At 42.1% G+C, this 20,205-nt stretch overlaps 1 protein-coding gene across 2 annotated transcripts in view; it reads left to right on the plus strand.

Annotated features, from left to right (window-relative positions):
* Nucleotides 1-20,205, plus strand: part of SLC15A1 (solute carrier family 15 member 1) — a 307,479-nt gene that overhangs the window by 84,946 nt on the left and 202,328 nt on the right. For both annotated transcript variants that reach the window (XM_033947427.1, XM_033947428.1), the window contains exons 5-7: nt 4,472-4,591; nt 11,205-11,304; nt 16,175-16,265. In XM_033947427.1, the coding sequence (XP_033803318.1) occupies nt 4,472-4,591; nt 11,205-11,304; nt 16,175-16,265 (311 nt within the window). The remainder of the gene's footprint in view (nt 1-4,471; nt 4,592-11,204; nt 11,305-16,174; nt 16,266-20,205) is intronic.

A 20,205-nucleotide genomic window follows, 5' to 3' on the forward strand; every position in this document is an offset into this window, starting at 1 on the left:
AACGGTGATGGAATTCAAAAAAGTGTTTGTTTATTTTTAAAATTTCTATACCGTTTTATTCCAGAATGGTTTACAATAAAGTTACATACATAAAATATTGAAACAGGTCAGAACAGATAAAAGCAAAAGCAGAGACGCCCCACCCCTATCATACTCTTTGGTATAGGTCTGGTTATTATTCTGTGATACTGCTTCTATGCTATGATGCAATTGAACACTCCCCCATTAAGCGCACAAAAATATTAGCCTATCTCAAAAAGGAACACACTGACATAGCTTTTTTGCAAGAAACCCATCTGACTTCTATCGAACATACCAAACTTTGAAGGAAGTGGTTGGGCCTACGCTTCCTTTACAGCACGAAAATGTGGGGTGGCTATACTTATTCATAAAAACATACCCTTTCACATTCATAGACAAATTATGGATCCTAATGGGCGGTTTATAGTTCTAATTGGGGAACTCTGGGGTCAGTCCTTAGTCTTATGCAATGTATACGCTTCCAATCTTTATTCTCATGCCCAGTGGCGTACATACCCCATCTATATGAAAAATATGACTTTTAGTAACAATCCACATATCGCACAACAAGAGCGTACCTAGGAAAAGGCAGCATCTTAAACACTGCAGTGAGCACTAGAACACCAACACATACATTGTAAAACTAAACAAGCCAGATCCCGCACAGTCAATTGATCCTGTAGTCAATGCCAACTGAAAACTATGTTCTTTTCATACACATAGAACAGAGATACACCCTCGCCCAATATGGAATAATCACAAACTAAAAATAGAAATATGTAGACAAAAGTTAAACTGAACCGCCAAGAAACCAGACCCTGGATACAATGCAACACCACAAAAACAGTAACACATGTCCTCTAATACAGTAGAGTTTAACGGGCGTAATACCACACGCAAAACCGCCGGCCACGCTAGCTGCTACCGCCTCCTTTTGAGCAGGCGGTAGTTTTTAGGCTAGCGCAGGGGTTATCGCGTGATGAAAAGTCACGGTTATTGCGGTTTAGTAAAAAGGGAGGAGGAATATTTGTCTATTTTTGTATAGTTGTTACTGAGGTGACATTGCATAAAGTCATCTGCCTTGACCTCTTTGAAAACCCGCGGAATATAAATGATAATTAACATTTTCTCTGCGTACAGCGTGCTTTGTGTTTTTAAAATTTTATTGTTGGTAGATCATTTTGACTTGGCCACAAAGGTAAGGGGGAGGGAGGGAGGGGAGCTGCTGAAAGGCATCTAGTAATCCTTGCAGGCTTGACTGTGCAGGGAATTATTTTTGTAAAATCATGTTTTGTTATGTGACTGGCATTATTTAGACTTTAATTTCTATGAATGAATAGAATGAAATTGCTTGTTTTTATGTGCGTGCGCTGAAGGAAAGTGGAGAGAGAGTGGGCTGAGGACGCTGAAGGGAAATGGGGAAGAGAGAGTGGGGAGAAGACGCTGATTTATAAATTGACAATTGAACAGAATATTGTTTCTTTTTATACTTTAATATAAACAATTCAAAGCTTGTGTGGATGGAATCAGGTGGTTTGCAGGGATGGGGACCGAGCTTACAGGGATTAGTCCAATAAAATTGTATTTTTTTATTTCTCATTATTTGTTTTATTTTTATTTGTTAATTTGTAAAGTGGTGATTGTTATGTATCAGTTTTTTCAAATTTACATCTACTGTCTTTATATTTTGCACTGTATTAGAGTGCAAAGTTATCTGGGGAGGAAGGGTGGCCCGTATTAGTACTCTTAAACTGGCCCAGAGTAGAGATCGGGGAGGGCTTGGTCTGCCTGCACTTCACGTCTATAACGTTGCAGCGCTCCTACACTGGATACATGAACAATTGGTATCTTCCCGTCGATACTCTCCCTCGTCTTTGCTTGAGGACTGCTGTCACCCCTGGTACTTTTCGTCTGACATCCATGAGTCCGGGGGAGGGAGTGGGGGACCTCATCCTCCTACGTATCCGTTTTTGGTTCCACTTTGTAAGGCCTGGCGCTGGTGGAGGCGGCTGCAGGGAAGGCTACCCTTTGTATCCCCTTTTCTCTCCCTTCTCTGTAATCTGAACTTTGGCCCAGGAAGGGGGGGCTGGCGGGCTTGCAGGGGGGTACAGGGCGAGACATGACCTTGGGCTCAACTTTATCTTTGGGTGGGGGGCCATTATCCTTCTCTAGCACAAATGCAGGCATCCTGGCATCTCTCTCCCGCTCACTTACCTACACCTACCTCCAAATCCACCACTACTACCACACCTTGGTACGCACACATGGGGAGCAGTGGGCGTATGGTAAACTGGATCTGATTTTCCTTTCCACCCCCACTCCAGCTAATAAAATTTCCACTTGGTATGGGGAGGGTAGAGACTGTTCCGGGGAGGGGTGTTTGTCATCCTTGGTACGGGAATGGTCCACTGAACTGGGGTTAGTGGTTTCCATATATGATCTTCATATTCTCTTTCAGACACTCTTCCTTCATGTGACGGCGGTCACTTTGCAAGAGACACAGTTCAAACTGTTACATATGTTCTACATTACCCGCGCACGTGGGCTGGTCATGGGGTTGTGGCCAGATGACAAATGTACCAAATGTAAAACCCAGAAGGGTACATTTTTGCACTCCTTTTTTGAGTGTCCGCAATTGACTTTCTGGGACTCTGTACATTGCTGCTTGGCCGGTTTACTGCAAGAAGACATACCCTGGAATGGGACTGCTTTATTATTGGGGGATGTCCAGGAAATGCAACAACATGACTTGGACCTGTCCTCCTAGAAATTCGTATTGCATGCTGTTCTTTTGGGGAAAAAACTTATTTTGAAATATTGGACATCTGAGGAGGCCTCCCTTACATTTTGTGGATTGCCTTGATTACACAGCAAGCACGATATGAGCTGGATACTTATTTGTCTTGCCCACAGGAAAGCTGGAAATCCTACTGCGCTTTATGGCAGCAGTTTTTGGACACTACTGCCTGACTGGCAGTGTTCGTATTATGCTACTTCCCTTGTTGCATCTGATATACTGCTCTCCTGGACTGGCCTTATCAGATTGAGCCTACCTGTTTGGAGAGGGTACGGTCCCTCAGCGGAGAGAGAGCGTGTGTGTGTGTGAGTGTGTGTGCATGAGCATGTTGGTGCATTTGAGTGTAGTGTTGCACGGCTTGTGCCTCCTGGGCAAGAGGGACAGATGTTTGTGTTGAATCTTTTGGGGATTCTGTTTGGTTTATTTTCCAAAAATGGGCGGGGGCTGCTGGATAGCGGGTCTTCCTAGGCCTCTCCTTATGGTTCTGCTGTGATATTGGTTGGGAAGGTGGGTTTGGTGGGAGGGTAGGGGTCAGGGGTCAGGGACATATTTGAAAACTTTTTGATGATATGTTTTCTTACATGGTATTTTTCTTCTCTTTGCATAAGTGCAGCTTTATTGTTATTTATTTATTTATATTATTTATATACCACTTATAACCTAAGTGGTTTACATTCAAGTACTTTTTAATCATATTTCCCTATCTGTCCCGGTGGGTTGAAACTCTATCTAGTGTACCTGGGGCAATGAGGGGATTAAGTGACTTGCCCAAGGTCACAAGGAGCAGTGAGGGATTTGAACCCACAGCCTCAGGATGCTGAGGCTGTAGCTCTAACCTTCGCCACACACAACATTGCATTGTATTAGTCACCAATAAAATTGATTTCATATAAACCAATGTTTCTTAACTCAGCCCTGGAGTATCCCTTTGCCAGTCAGGTTTTCAGAATATCCACAATGAATATGTATGAAAGAAATTTGCATATAATGGAGGTAGTGTATGCAAATCAAGTTTATGCATATACATTGAGGATATCCTGAAAACCTGAGTGGCAGGGGGAGGGGGTACTCCAGGACTGAGTTGAGAAACACTGATATAAACCACTCAGATGGTAATGTCAATGGGCGGTATATTGAGTTGGAAATAAACTTGGAAAGTTAGGTGGGATTTGTACAGAGAGCATGGGCAATATATCTTTAACAAAATAAAATAAAAATAATACTTAGATGTATCTGTACTATTTAAAACCAGTGTAACTGCATTTTTTCTGCCCTGATCTGATTGACGAGAGAATAACAAAGCATATCATCAACTATTTCCTGGTGAAATTTTATTAAGAGTTTAAAATCATCCATCCAGCTTCACAACAATGTTCTTAAAGCCATGAATATTTTGGCTTAGTACATTAGTCCCAAAATTTCATTATAGGCAATAATAATGTTCTTCCCTTGTTTTTTGAAATGTATCTAACATTTTGACAGTCACTGATTGTATTTGTAGATGAAACAAAAACTCTGTGTATGCACAAAGATGTTGACTGAGGTATAGGTGTTGATAAAACAAAAATGCTGTGTTTGCACAAAGAAGCTGACTGAGGTATACTGTAAGTGCAGTTACATAAAGACTGATTATGTTTTTCTCTCTCATGACAGGACTATCATCTATCTGTCCATTGTTTATGTGATTGGCCAGGCACTCATGTCTATCAGTTCTATTAATGACATTACAGACAACAACAGGGATGGAGAACCAGATATAATTGAAATACATATGTAAGTCTTAACAAAGACAGATAATTTTTCTTGAATTTTCTAAGGAAAGGAGAGGAGACCAACTTGAGAAGGAAATGAGATATGGATCTGTGGAAGGTGTTCACTTTTGTGGAAGATGTCCATATTCCTTTGAATCAGTATCTACTTTTCCATACATTCCTGTTGTTATTGAGGTGTCCCTATGATAGATGATGGTGGTTTCCTCCCACCGTACCCACAGAAATCAACTTTCCCTTGGGTAACTTTTCAAGTCAACACATCTATCTGCAGAAGTATTCTATCTTCAGGAGGTAGCACTGTTAGAAACACTGCTTCAATAGTAGGGAATCGGTAATTCCAGTTCAATAGGGATGGTATGCTGAACCAAGGGTCTTGCATCTGCTCCCTTGAGTCCATTCCAGGAGATACTGATTACTGTTTTCAGTACCTCCTTGTTTTCCCTGCTCTCTGCTGCCACTAGTCAGTTATTTCTTCTGCAAGTGAGCCTGCAGGAGCAACATTGATCTGTTTGGTCTTCCCCCCACCCCCTGCCCACATAGTGGACTCATCCAGACTGTCCACTGTGTATCAAGAAAGTAGTCATCTCCAGTAGCCAAAGACATACAGAACTTTCATACATTAAACAAAATTCCCAAACCACATCCCATTCCCAAGTCTCTACCCATTCACCATTTTCTCCACCACTCATGCTCCGCCCTCTCACAATAGATCAACACTCAGACCCCACAGATCACACACAAAACCAAATCAGTGTAGTCAAACACCATAGTTAATATGTTCCCACCACTTAAAGGCCAAGTATTGATTCCACAGCTTAGGAGCCAGAGCAAGCCCTAGCAAGCAAACCACAAGCCACTGGAGTTCAGGTAGGTTCACTGCTGTTGCCCATCTCCCCCTGTCTGTTATGGTTGGAACTCAGAAGGGAAATTTGCTCCACCCTCTGCCTCCAAAATCCAGCAAGGCATTGTTGGACAGACAGACACTCCATCCACTGTAGGGCCACACCTAGTATGTATCCAGGCCAATAAAAGCCTTAGGACCCTTCCAGTGCATCCCAGGATGCACCGGGCAGGGGAAGGCCCACCATTTTGCAGAGGCAGGGCCTGCCAGCAGGAGGGTGCAACATCTCTCCTGCCGGATTTCAATGACCACATGCGTACAACAAGGTATGGGGTGTTGGGGGGTGTCTTTGAGCTGAGAGTATCTGATCTGACCCCCCAGTCCACCAGGGTCTTTCTTTGGGGACTTTTGTGGAGTGGTGGGAGGGTTAGAAGGGGGGGTCATGATCTTCAGGGTGGAGGTGGAGGGGTATCTGGTGTGCCTGGATGCACTAAAATGTACTGAGGTAGGAGGGAATGGGCATCCCTCCTGCCAAGGATCTTCATGGGGAAGGGGAGGGGCTGCGATCTTCTGGTGGGTGTGGGGGTTTGTCAGGGGGGCTCGAATGCACTAAAATGTGCTGAGGCAGTAGGGAGTGGGCATCCCTTCTGCCAAGGATCTTCGCGGGGGGACTGTGATCTTCAGGGGGTTTGGGTTGTGTCGGAGGGGACCCGGATGCACTAAAATGTACTAAGGCAGGAGGGAGTGGGCATCTTTCCTGCTCAGGACCCTCGCAGGGGGCTGCAATCTTTGGGGGTGGGGGAAAGGGGCAGGAATGTGGGGAGAGCCGACACATAATCTGTGCCATTAAAATCTGTGCTATTAAAAAAGAAAGAAAGAAAAAAAAGCCCTGAACAGCTGAGTGGCAGGAGGCTGCTTTGGGGCTTCCCCTGCCACTCAGCTGTTTGGGCTTCCCTTGCCAGCTCTGCACATGTGTGAGAGTTGCTTTTAAAAAGAGCAATCGGATGGGATTACGGCAAACCTACGCAAAACTCATTTGCAGGGGAAGCCATTTGAACATCGATCACTGTTTTGAAATTGGCCAAAAAAATCAGCCCACATCAACCTGCATGGTCTTATCGACCTTTTCTAGTGCATCCAGCCCTAAGTTTTAGAATAGCGCCTAAGTGCAGTTATATGCGTGACTACAAATTACTGCCAATTAGCACTAATGAATGCCATTTAAGGGCTATTATTGGTATTTAAGGCCAATTAGTGCCTAATTTAACAATTAATTAGATTCCAGCTGATCTCTGCTGGTGTTCTTTCACTCCAGTATCTGAACTTCAAGTTTTTAGACTGTGTGAAAAGATGAGAAATGTAAATGTTCACTGGACCCTTTTCCGTCATATCTGTTTCTTAATATTCCTTCTCAAGCTATAACATAGTTAACCATTTTACTGAATTTCTCTTTGGGAAATGGTTACTTTTCACAATTCAAGGGACAAATAACAATTATTCCTCTTCTAAAAAAAAGTAGATTTAGATCCTACAGTCCCCTCTCACTACCAACCAATTGCTGATATACCTTTATTAATAAAAATGTCGGAGTCAATTGTAGCTGGTCAACTTACTGACTATTTGGAGAAATTTTCTTTAATTCAGCCATTTCAACATGGATTTCGCTCTAATTTTAGTACTGAAACCTTATTGATTTCTCTTCTTTCAAAAATTCAACAAATTTGTCTTCAAAATAAATGTTCTATTCTACTCCAGTTCGATTTATCTGCAGCATTTGATGTAGTACATCATGATATTTTACTTCAGCTACTTTCAGATATAGGTTTCCATCAGGTTGTTTTGGATTGGTTTTCTAAATTTCTTCTGTACCGTTCCTATTCAGTAAATATTGAAGGCGATATTTCCGTTCCTCAAGGCTCCCCACTCTCTCCAATTTTATTCAATCTCTAGATCAGGGGTGCCCACACTTTTTTGACTCGCGAGCTACTTTTAAAATGACCAAGTCAAAATGATCTACCAACAATAAAATTTTTAAAAAACACAACGCACACTGTACGCATAGAATTGTTAATTATCATTCTTATTCTGGGGTTTTTTCAAAGAGGTCAAAGCAGATGACTCTATGCACTGTAACCTCAGTAACAACCATACAAAAATAGATAAATACCCACCCCCCTCCCTTTTTACTAAACCACAATAGCAGTTTTTAGCGCAGGCAGCTGCGCTGAATACCCAGCGCTGCTCTCGATGCTCATAGGCTCCCTGCGCTAAAAAACACTATTGCAGTTTAGTAAAAGGGGACCATATTGTAAAATATAGACAGCAGATATAAATTTAGACACATTTTGTTCACTAAATTTAAAATAAAATCATTTTTCCTACCTTGTCTGGTGATTTCATAAGTCTCTGGTTGCACTTTCTTCTTCTGACTGTACATCCAATCTTTCTTTCAGTCTGTATGCTTCCTCTCCTCCACACCTCATTCCCTCCCCCAACTTTTTCTTCCTCTCTCCCTGACCTTTCTTTCTTTCTCTCTTCATGCCCCCTTTCTTTTTTTCTGTTTCTCTTCTTTCCTTCTATCTCCCTGCCTGCCCCCTTTCTTTCTTTCTCCCTGTTCTTCCCCACTGCCGCTGCCATCGGACAGGACCCAAACCGCCACCAATAGATAACAGGCCCCAAAGCCGCCACCGCCGCTGCCCCATGCTCTCCCTGCTTTGGGCCGACCAGCATTCCTCTCCCTGACGTCAATTCTGCTGCTCTCCGACGGCAGAATTGACGTTGGGGAAAGGAAGACTGATCGGCCCGATAGATCGCCAAGGCAAAGTGATCCTGGGTGATCGACTCACTTTGCCTTGGTGAGCTACCTGTCAATCGCGATCGACCTATTGGGCACCCCTGCTCTAGATGACCACACTGAACACCTTTAAGCTGTCAGCTTGGGAAATGTTATTCACTTATGCGGATGACATCTTTATATTGATTGAGATTGATCCAGATATTACCAATTAGAGAATGACACGGTGGCGGTTTACCTGCGGCTACCGCGTTTAGCCGTGGGTAACCCGCCAAAATGGGGAATGAAAAATAGCAGCCTCTGCGGGGACGGGGACAAGGCCATTCACCGCCCCATGGAGCGGTGAATGGTCTTGTCACTACAGTGAGGCATCAAGGATCGCGCGGTCCCCGCAGCCCCCACTCGCCCACCCACATGCCGGCTCGATCATTTAACCAGCTTCCTCTCTCCACCTCACCTTAGTTTGCCGGCTTTCTTTTTCGGCGACCGGCACGCTTTCAAAGAGCCGCGCATGCACGGTTGCTCAGTATTCAATCTTCTGCTCTGACCCAACCGGAAACAGGAAGTTGCAGCAGAGCAGAAGATTGAACTTTGAGTAGCCGCGCGTGCGCGGCTCTTTGAAAGCGTGCCGGTCGCCGAAAAAGAAAGCCGGCAAACTAAGGTGAGGTGGAGAGAGGAAGCTGGTTAAACGATCGAGCCGGCGTGCAGGTGGGGGCTGCGGGGACCGCGTGTTCCCGGCTCACACAAGGAAGGAGGGAGTGAAAGGGAAAAAGTTTCTCTTCCTTGGAAATAGATTCTGAATTGACCTCATCAAAGAAGACCAGCACCAAATGTACAAGAAATCCCTTAAACAATGTCAAAAGAGCCCAAAAGAGAAAACTGCTACTGCTGTGAGACTCCATTATTGAAGGAATCAACTTGAAATCACAGTTCAAGAGACAGGAAAAGGTTAAATGCCTCATGGAATCCTCAGCCACAACACAAACCAAATTGTGAATGAAATCAGAGCAGATAGTAAAAATTATAAAATTGATGTTTAATGCTGAGGCATTAGAAATAATGCCTCAGCAATACAATTTTCAGAAGTTCTATTTGCTCATGGTAAGGGAGAAGAGAGACTGCTAGTGATGGTGGGGGGACTAATAGAAGACATGAAAGAAGGGTGGTAGAAAGGAACAGATGGTAAAGGAGGGAGGGAAGGGTGGTGGTGGAAAGGAATAGAACAGACATTGAAAGAGGGTAGAGAGGAACAGACCCTGAAGGGAAATGTGGAAGGCAGAGTGGGGAGAAGACGCTGGAAGGGAAGAAGACAGATGCCAGACTATGGGGGAGCAGAGGGAAGAAGATGGATGCTAGACCAATTGTGGGAGGGGGTGAAGGGAGAGGCAAATGGAACAGCAAATGGAAGACGCAGAGAGAAGACACACAGTGAATGGAAGGAATTGAATGAGAAGATGTGGAAAGCAGAAACTAGACAACAAAAATAGAAAAAAAAAAATTCTATTTATTTATTTATTTTTTGCTTTAGGATAAAGTAGTATATTAGTTGTGTTGATAAAAATTTATAAACAAAGCCCTGCCAGCTGAACATTTCTTTCTCTAGTTCAGCAGCCAGAACTGTGATTTATAAGAAAGGAATAAGCTAAATATTGCAGTACTAAGGCTTATATGGATGCTGCAGGGACGGTGAAGGGGCGGTGAATGGGATGGCAGTGGCGGTGACGGGGCGTTGAAGGGAACGGCGGTGATGGGGCGGTGCAGAGGATGGTGGGCCGGGAACGGTGCAGTGACGGGGACAGATTTTTCCCCCGTGTCATTCTCTATTACCAATCTAGTTTCCAAAGTAAATCTTTGCATTTCCAAACTTCAAGCCTGGGCTTTATCTGTCCGGATGAAGCTTAATACAACTAAAACTAAGCTTTTGTGGTTAGGTCCAAGATTGGACTGTCTTCCTCCTACTGTAGCGCTGGTATCTGGGTCCTCCTTACCAATTGAGTTCTCTGCTAAGATATTGGGAGTCCTTTTTGATTACTCTCTTTCCTTTAAGGACCAAATAAATCCCTTGGTCAAGAAATGCTTCTTTAGTTTGCGAATGCTGAGGAAGGTTAGACATCTTTTTCATCACCGTCATTTTTCTATCTTATTTCAATCAATTATATTATCTTGTCCTGATTACTGTAACGCTATCTACCTCGGCATTACAAAAATTTGTCTTCGTAGATTACAATTAATTCAGAATACTGCTGCGAAGCTGATCTTTGGAAAACGTAAATTTGACCCCTTTGCTTCAGAGTCTTCATTAGCTCACGGTTTATTTTAGAATTCAATTTAAATGCACTTGTATTTCTTTTAAAATTCTACATGGTATCTTTAATCCTCTTATTCCTTTATTTTGGAATATTTACCCAGTCTCCTTTGCAAGAGGTATCCAACAATTTAAACTCTCCCTTCCTTCTAAAAAAGTGATTAAAGGAGTCAAGATCTTCAGTCAGTCTTTGGTCTTTAAATTCTCTCAACTCTGGAATGATCTCCCCTTTTTTTTAAGGAGTTCCAGTTTGTTTCAATTTTTCCGTAAATCTTTTAAAAACTACTCTATTTGCCAAACATTTTGAAAATTAATTCTTTTGGAATTTTGATATTATCTTCTACTTATCATTTGTAAATCATTCCCTGTTTATTTAATTGCTGTAAACCGAGTTGAGCCTTCTCAGAATGATGACTCGGTATACAAAGTTAAGCTTTAGTTTAAATTTAGGCATGCAACTTTATAGAATCTGGGGGTAAGTCCTTCCTTTTTAGATTGCCACTTTTAGCATGTACACAAATACCATAATGTGTACACTAAATTTGCATAGGTCTCTAATGAACATATGTCTAATAAAAAAGATGCTTAGTAAGGTACATGTGTTTCTTGAAGTTTTGTATTGTGTATTTGATGGTCCTAGGTTGGCACTGAAACATTTTCTTTTCATGCCTTAGTGCCTTGTCTATGGTTGCCCTAATGCTCATCGCACTTGGTACAGGTGGAATTAAGCCTTGTGTGGCAGCTTTTGGTGGAGATCAATTTGAAGAGCATCAGGTGAGACAAAGTGCTAAGCAGGAGGATCCTTATGATCCTGGTCAAAACATTATAGGAGAGACCATCAAAAAGTTTCCGCACTTTTATTCTTTTAAACACTATTTATTAAATATCTCAAGAGCAAATTGCATCACTACTTGCAAGGTGAGACAACTTGCCTGACTTTGTTACATTACATTCTACAACATGCCCTCTTACCATTTCTCCCACCCCAACCATTTCCCACAAAAATATGAAAGTACGAAAGCTTTCTGAAGAACCCTCTTATTTGTTTTGTTTAATTTTCCATTGAAATGAAATATGTTGTCTTTTTTATTTTCTTTCCTTTTCTATTGAACTCTGATTGCCCAATATTCAGAGCTTCTGGCCATCTAATCTGCTGGCCACCTAACTGCTAATAATATTTTTTGTGCGATGGCTACTGAATATAGTGGTTAGCAGCAGTGGCTGGCACTCATCCTCCTCTCTGCCTCCTCCCCACACCCCTTCCCTCCCCTCATACCTCTTTAATTTTACTGTGTCATTTTTGGCTCTCTCTGATGTCATTTCTGGGTACCACTCCTGAAAAGTGACATCAGAGGGAGAGCTGACATGACGCGGGCAGCAAGTTTGTAATGCAGCTCGTGCTGGGAAAATTAAAGAGATATGTGGGAAAGGAAGGGGGTGCGCGGTAGGGGATCAGAAGGAGCGAGCAGGTGGAGAAGAGGGCAGGGGAGAGGCACCACTCACTCTCACTATCTTAGGCAAGTCACTTAATCCTTCATAGCCCGAGGTACGTTAGATAGATTGTGAGCTCATCGGGCCAGATAGGGAAAATGCTTGAGTACCTAATTGTAAAACCGCTTAGATAACCTTGATAGGCGGTATATAAAATCCTAATAAAACTTGAAACTTGAAACTACGCCACTGGTTAGCAGCTAACAGATATCCGGCTATCTGTGAAATTCAGACTGCTGGTTGGCTAAGTCGAGCAGCCAAATTGGGTCACTTAAATAGCTAGTGTATCTTTGGCTGCTATAAACTTAGACAGTTAGCGCTGAATATCGACATGGCCAGCTTAGTTTTTAGCATCCAAAAAGTGACTGTATATTCAATGCCAGTCACCAGAAACAGTGACCTTGGGAGTCAGCCTGGTTAACTCCCATAGTCTGAATATCAGGTCCAGATAATCTGAAGCCAGTGAGGAAAAAGAAGGAAGCAAGCTGTTTTTAACCGGCTAGTGTCAGCTTGCATTAAAGTGAAACCCAACCAAATGCTGCAACAGACATCATTTTGCAGCCATTTATAAGTTTTTTTTAGATAGATCAATGTTTTCCATGGCACATTGGTGTGCTTTCAGAACTGATCAAGTGTGCCATAAAAAAAGCTATTACTGTCTAATGCTCAGGTCCAGATTAGTACTGGTCTGCTCTCAGTATTTCACAGCAACAGGAGACATTAGCTCTGGTGGTTCTTAAAATGCAGAAGCACCTTTCTGAGCACATATATTCACATTTCTTCTTTAATTATTTTTTGTCTCCCCTCCCAATGTTTTCACCTTAATATATTGAATTTAATAATGATTGTAACCACGAAATAATTTTCCTTTTGTCTCGATATTGTATATATAAATTATTTAACTGAAATGATTTAATCTCTGTATAAGAATGTTTTTTTAATTATTATTATTTTAATTTAATATGATATATTGTATGTTTGTGTAATATGTTACCCATATTTTAGATATTTTTAACAATTTGTACATCGCCTAGAACTTTGAATAGGCGATTAATCAAACTATATAATAAACTTGGAAACTTGGATGTGCCTTTCTACATCCTAGATAATAGAATTAGCCTCAAAATGTGTGATTTGGCATACTGATCATTAGCAATAGTACCATGAGATTACTTTTAGAGTCTGATGGTCCTAGGAGGATAGGGGACAGAGAAAGGGAAATGGGCCAGGAGGTGAGCCCTCAGATTCGGAGCTTTGGTGTGTGTGTGTGGGAGGGGGGAGAGAAGGGGGGTCTTTAAAACATTTTAGCCCTTCTTTGGATCTAGGGCTGGGAACTGGAGGTTCCACTGGGGAAGGGGGCCAGGGGAGCCTCCATTTCAAGCCCTTTAATTTTATGATGCCACAGTACAAAGGGGCCATTTTTTTGGCAGCTCTTAAAACAATAACTGCAATAACTATATGCTCATTTTTACATGTTTGTACATTGATTAATTGTTTTGCATTGCAGCAGCTCATTAATGCAAAATTTGCATAAACCATTGCAAAATATTATTACTGTGAAGTGTACAATTATAGCTGAACTTTTGAGTTTTTTTGCATTTCTAGCACATTGCACTATTTTTCATGTAAAGTCTACTTTTTGAAGTTCCTTTGTACTTTAGTACATGAAAACCTGTAGGTGTTGTTTTCTTCAGCCAATCAATATACACTCCTGGAAATGAGTCCTTATAGTTGTAAGGGCCTACCCTGGGCAAAAGCATGATAGAGAGACTAGGCCCTAGGGCACAGTTGAGCAAGGTAGAACCTAAGCAGGATCAGAGGTCAAACATGGAACAGGAATCACGTGTGGAACAGGAACCACAGGTAGAGCAGGAAATAACCACCAAAGAGGAATCAGGTATAAAACAAGAACAAAAGATAAAGTGCAAATCAAATGTGAGGTAAGTGAAAAACCAAAAAGCTTGCACTGAAGCAGTGTATAGAGCTGGAATGGCAGTAGATTTAAGAGAGGCCCACCAAAAAATGTTGAATCAGGCTGGGCTTCCTTATATACTATTACTGCTAAGACAAACCTTTTGCTTGTCCAATGGTATCCTCCAGAGGTGGCCTTTGCCTAGGATGACCATTTATTTTTTTCATCAAAATGGGACATCTATTAATTGTCAGTCCCGTCCTAGCCCCGCCCCCAATTTCTTCCATTCATTTTTCATGTATACATAATATCTTATTAATTCATAATGATAACCATAAAATAACCCCCCCCACACACACACACACAAAGCACACTATACGCAGAGAATGTTAATTATCATATTTGGGGGGGTTTTCAAAGATGTCAAGGCAGATGACTTTAAAATATGCATTGTCATCTCAGTAACTATAGAAAAATAGACAAATATAGTGCAAAATATAGACAGCAGATATAAATTCTCAAAACTGACACATTTTGATCACTAAATTGAAAATAAAATCATTTTTCCTACCTTGGCTGTCTGGTGATTTCATGAGTCTCTGGTTGCGTTTCCTTCTGACTGTACATCCTTTCTTTCATTTCTTTCTTTCTGCACTCAGGCCCAACAATTGTCTCTTTCTATTCCCTCCCTCCTTCCTATGTTCTTAATACCCCCAGTGCCTCCTTCCTATGTCCTTAGTGCCCCCAGTGCCTCCTTCCTTTGTCCTTAGTGCCTTCAGTGCCTTCTTCCTATGTCCTTAGTGCCCCCAGTGCCTCCTTCCCATGTTCTTAGTGTCCCCAGTGCCTCCTTCATATGTCCTTAGTGCTCCTTCCTATGTCCTTAGTGCCCCCAGATCCACTGTCAGTTCTTCTTTGTAACTTTGTTCCAGGTGTCCCTCTCTCTCCCTCCTCTGTTATGATTTTGCCTCTCTCTGCTCTTCCTCAGGGTCTCTCTCCCTCTGTCTGCACCTCCCACAGTCCTGCATCTGCCTCCTGTCTTTTCCCTTTGGTCCAGGCCTTTCTTTCTCTAGGCTTTCTTCTGCTTACAACCCCCCCTTCTCTGCCTCTTTTTCTCCTTCTTTCCTCCCTCCCTCCTTCCTATGTCCCCCTCACTGCCTTCCAGCCTTTGTTCCACTCCCTCCCCCGAAGCCAGCCTGCCTGCCTGCCTCTCTACCTCCTTCTCTGCTGTGCCAAAGCCAGCCTCCCTCCTTCCCTCCCTCCAGCACCCGATTCAACATCCCCAGAACTTTCTCTCCGATGTCAGAATTGATGTCAGGAAGAAGGCTTCTGGGCGGCAAGCAGCCGTAGCGGACCGGGGGTTGGTGGTTTGAATCGGAGCTGGAGTGAGGGAAGGAGGGAAGTTGGTAAGCAGCAGCAATGGTGGTGGACAAGTGGGGGGTGGGGTTTGAATCGGGCGCTGGAGGGAGGGAGGCTGGCTTTGGCGCAGCAGGGAGGGAGGGGAAACGATCGCCTTTCCCGTTGTCCCTTGGGATGCTGTCCGTGAAAACGGGACATTTCGGCATCCTGAAGCTGTGTGAGGGACAAAGGGACAGGGGATCTAAAAACAGGATGGTTCTGTTCAAAACGGGATGTATGGTCACCTTAGCTTTGCCTTCTGTTGCTTAGTCATTTTTTCTGGAACTCAGGTTGCAGCTCTGCTAAGCAGCCTCCATTGCTTAAGTCCCCTCCCCAATCACTGATCTGCAAGGCTACAAACTTAACTCTCAAGATCAGAGAATGCTTCCTTTCTCCTCTTCCCCACAGGCCCTGGTTCTTCTGGGTGGTCATGGTGAAATAGACCAGGAGGTTGTTTCCCCACTATGTTCCTCTGGACTATAACCCTTCTAGTTCACCAAGTAACGTAGGCAGCCCCAAATATATTTCAAATCTAGTATGGCCTGTATCAGGAACTCACGCTGACCCCCTACAGTTACTGGCAGTGGAGGTGAAGTTCTATGTGTACGTTTAAAAAAAAATAATAGAACACGTGATGGATGTGGAGATTTTCTGAGCGATGCAAACAAAAGGCCACTCTTGCATCATGAAAATCTCATGAACTCCTGTTCAAACTTTTCTATGGGTCTCAGACTCAGATAATCTATATTGGTGATGGTCCACATTCAACCCTCATTCACAGTATTACATTGTCCTACATCATATTCCATTTCAGTCATCCTTTGTTACGTCTTCTCTTTCTTGCAGGACAGACAAAGAAGTCGATTCTTTGCCATATTTTATCTCTCCATCAATGCTGGCAGTCTCATCTCCACTATAGTTACACCTATTCTAAAAGGTAAATTTGCTTTAAATGAAGGTCATTTTATAAACATATCAAACATTAAATAGTGTAATCACATATTCCTTATGACCCTGTTAGGTATGTCTTCAGATGTGCTTTTCCAATTGATGGACCTTTTTTACCATTGGGAAAATATGCACTGCATTTGCAAAGACTTTAAAAGTTTTAATCACTGCTCTGCACTCTTCCTTGACCAGCTGTTATCCTAGGACAAGCAAGCAGCATATTCTCACATGTGGGTGATGTCATCCACAGAGCCTGTGGCATGGACATTAAATAGTGCATCAGCACTTTAAGAAATTTAAATCTTTCATACTGCCCACTACTGCGCATGTGCGAGTACCTTCCCAACCGTCAAAGACAAGCGAGACCCCAGTTCTTTGTTTTCCGTGGAACAAAGAAGCCATGTTACTAAAGCTGCATTTGTTTTTGCTTTTCAAAAGTGCCTTCCCTGCGCATTTTGTAGATGGAACCATTTGGTTCATAGATCTGTTTTTTTCTGTTTACATATTTAGTGTGAAAAAAAATAAGTTATTTTCTTTTTCCCATTGATTCTTCTTTCCCTTGATAGGAAAGAGTCGACCGAGGATTGTTAACGATTTTTTCTTTAGTCATCAATTGAGTTTAATTTAGTAGAGCAGGTCTCCCTGTCGATGTCTAAGCTGTCGTCGGGTTTTAAAAAGTGTTGCCAGTGTCAAAAATATATTTCAATCACTGACCCACATAGCTCATGTATTCAGTGTTTATGACCCAAACACAATGTAGACTCCTGTATATGTTGCTCAACACTTCAAAAATGTTCTATTAAAGCTTGAAGAAATAAGCAACAGAAATTGTTTGGACCTAACATGTCATCGATACCATCAGCACAGGCATCGGCATTGGACCCCTCTTCTAGAAAACCTGCTAAGAAGCCTTCTACATGAAAACTAGCATCACAGGTCTCGACAGCATAGAGTCCCTCAATGCAGGCCAAAAAACATCGACGCTCTCCACTGGTACCAGAGTTGTCTCCTATGGGGCGTATATCTTCCGTGAGATCTCCCACCCCCAGACGTCCTACCCTGATACGTGCTCAGTCACAGGTATCAGTACAGAACTTTCATTACCAGGTTAATGACTTCTTGTGGAGAGAGTTTAGTAATATCTTTAAAGTAGCATCCGCACAAGTGTCAGCACCGAGTGTCATCGGTACCAGCCCAGTCTAAGTGTAGTTCTCATGGGGCACAGAATACCATTTTGAGACCTGCATCGAAACGACATTCTGTTTCACATTGTTCCCCAAGTCATCGTCGATGCTCGGTATCAGAGCTTTGTTCCATTTCTAGGGGGTGTCATTCCATTTCTAGGGGACATCGACATTTTCATTCAAAACATCAACGTTCATCTTCATCTGACCATCGACCAGCATCGAAATATCTTCAAACATCGAAACACTGAGATTCTACTTCAAGGCATCAATTGTTTTCTCGATGAGAATTCACATCAATACATTGACAACCATCATCTAAACATCACCCATCTCCTTTGAAGTACTCATCTTCAAAGCATTCATGGAGATATCTTCATTCACTGTCTTCAGTTTCTTCACCTCGATACCATCATCATAAGGATTCTATGAATCTGTGGATTCAGATTTACTGTCAGATCAGAGTGAATCAGAGTGGCGTGATGATTTATCTTCTCCAGAATTATACGGAATTTCTTCAAAATCATCTTCCCCACTCTCTAGGAGAAAATCTCCTCCTGAAAGTCTATCTTTTACTAAATACATTAGACAATTAGGGAAGGAGCTTCCTATGAAGTTAGAAGCAGATATGGAGCCTAGAGCTGAGATGTTAGAGGTGTTGGACTATGATGAACCTCCCAAAGAATTCTGAAATTGCCTCTATTTAAAGAAATTCTGCATAAAAATTGGGAGACTCCATTATCAGTAACTGTTGCTCCAAAAAAGTTGGACTCTATTTATAGAATCATTTCTTGTCCTGGATTTGAAAGACTACAATTTCAACACCAATCGTTGTTGGTAGAATCTACCCTAATGCAAACATCTAATACTAGGGTTTATGCCTCAGCTCCGAACAATCTTTCAAAAGGTCTTTTATTTCACATTTCTCCATATCAAAAAGTTCTCAGAATGGATGCATCTATGTACGCTTGGGGTGCTCATCTGAACAGTCTCAAAACTCAAAGTTTTTGGAATTCACAAGAGAAATCCCTACATATCAACCTTCTAGAATTGAAAGTCATTCGAAAAGCTCTAGTCACCTTTCAGGGTGCTTTAATCAACCATGTAGTTCTAATTCAAACAGATAATCAAGTAGCGATGCATTATATCAACAAACAGGGTGGAACAGGCTCTCTTCTCCTGTGTCAGGAAGCTCAGTGGATTTGGAATTGGGCAATTCCTCTCAATATATATCTAAAGGCTTCTGTATGTCCAAGAAGATCTGAATATATTAGCAGACAAACTCAGCAGAATTCTTCATCCTCATGAATAGTCTCAGAACAACATACTTCAGAAAATTTTCAAATTACGGGGAACTCCTCAGATAGACCTATTTGCGTCTCCGCACAACTACAAACTACCTCATTTTTGCTCCAGGCAAATTTCTCTGCAGCATCTCAAGGTAGATGCTCTTCTTCTGGATTGATCAAACAAGTTCCTGTATGCATTTCCTCCAGTTCCACTCATTTTGAAAACATTAGTCAAACTCAAGGGAGAACATGCCACCATGATTCTGATAGCTCCTCGATGGCCCAGGCAACCTTGGTTCTCCCTTCGACTTCAACTGACTGCCAAGGATTCATTTCCTCTTCAGATCTTTCCATCTCTATTTATACAAAGTCATTGTACCATTTTACATCCCAATCTACACTCTCTACACTTGACAGCTTGGTACGTTTCAGGGTAGATTCTTCTGATGTTCAGTTATCTGATTCAGTTTGGGTGGTTATTGCTGCATCCAGAAAACCTTCTACTCAACAGTGCAATCTACAAAAGTGGACACATTTTTCATCATGGTGTTCTCTTAATCATCTGCTTCACTTGCTTCAGTTTTGGATTACCTTCTCCATCTTTCTGCATCTGGTCTTAAAACAACTTCAATAAGAGCTCATCTCAGTACCTTTAGTGCTATCCATGCACCTCTCAATGATAAACCTTTAACCTCTTATCCTCTAGTAGCTAGATTTATGAAAGGACTTCTTAATTCCAAACCTCCATAAAACCACCTCCAGTTGTATAGGATCTTAATGTAGTTCTGGCAAAATTAATGAAACCTCCCTTTGAACTACTAGCATCTGTTCATTTGAAGTTTCTTACTTGGAAAGTTGTTTTTCTTATTGCTATTGCTCTTACACATCGGTTCAGTAACTTCAAATATTGGTTTCTGGCCCACCTTTTACAGTATTTTATCATGACAAAGTAGTTCTTCATACTCACCCAAAATTCCTTCCAAAAGTAGTTAGGGAATTTCATCTAAATCAATCCATTGTACTCCCAGTCTTCTTTCCAAAGACACATCTCTTCATACATTAGACTGTAAATGTGTTCTTCAAAGAACTAAGCCCAGTCTAAGCACAGGACTTCACCTCAGCTTTTCATCTCCTTTGATCTTAATAGACTTGGCCTTCCTGTTGCCAAGATAACTATTTCTACATGGTTGGCAGCAGGTATTTCCTTCTTCTACACTAAGGCTGGGTTGCACCTTGAGGGACACGTTACAGCACACAAAGTTCGAGCAATGTCAACCTCAGTCAATTCTACTCCTATTGATGAGAATTGCAAAGCAGCTACTTTGGTCCTCAATTCATACATTCACATCTCATTTCTCTCTAGATGCTTATTCTAGATGAGATGGTCATTACAACCAAGCAGTGTTACAAAATTTATTTTCTTCATAGTAGCCAATTCTCTTTCCATCACTTTAGG

This window comes from Geotrypetes seraphini, chromosome 6 (genome assembly GCF_902459505.1).
Source record: "Geotrypetes seraphini chromosome 6, aGeoSer1.1, whole genome shotgun sequence".
NCBI classification, from domain to species: Eukaryota; Metazoa; Chordata; class Amphibia; order Gymnophiona; family Dermophiidae; genus Geotrypetes; species Geotrypetes seraphini.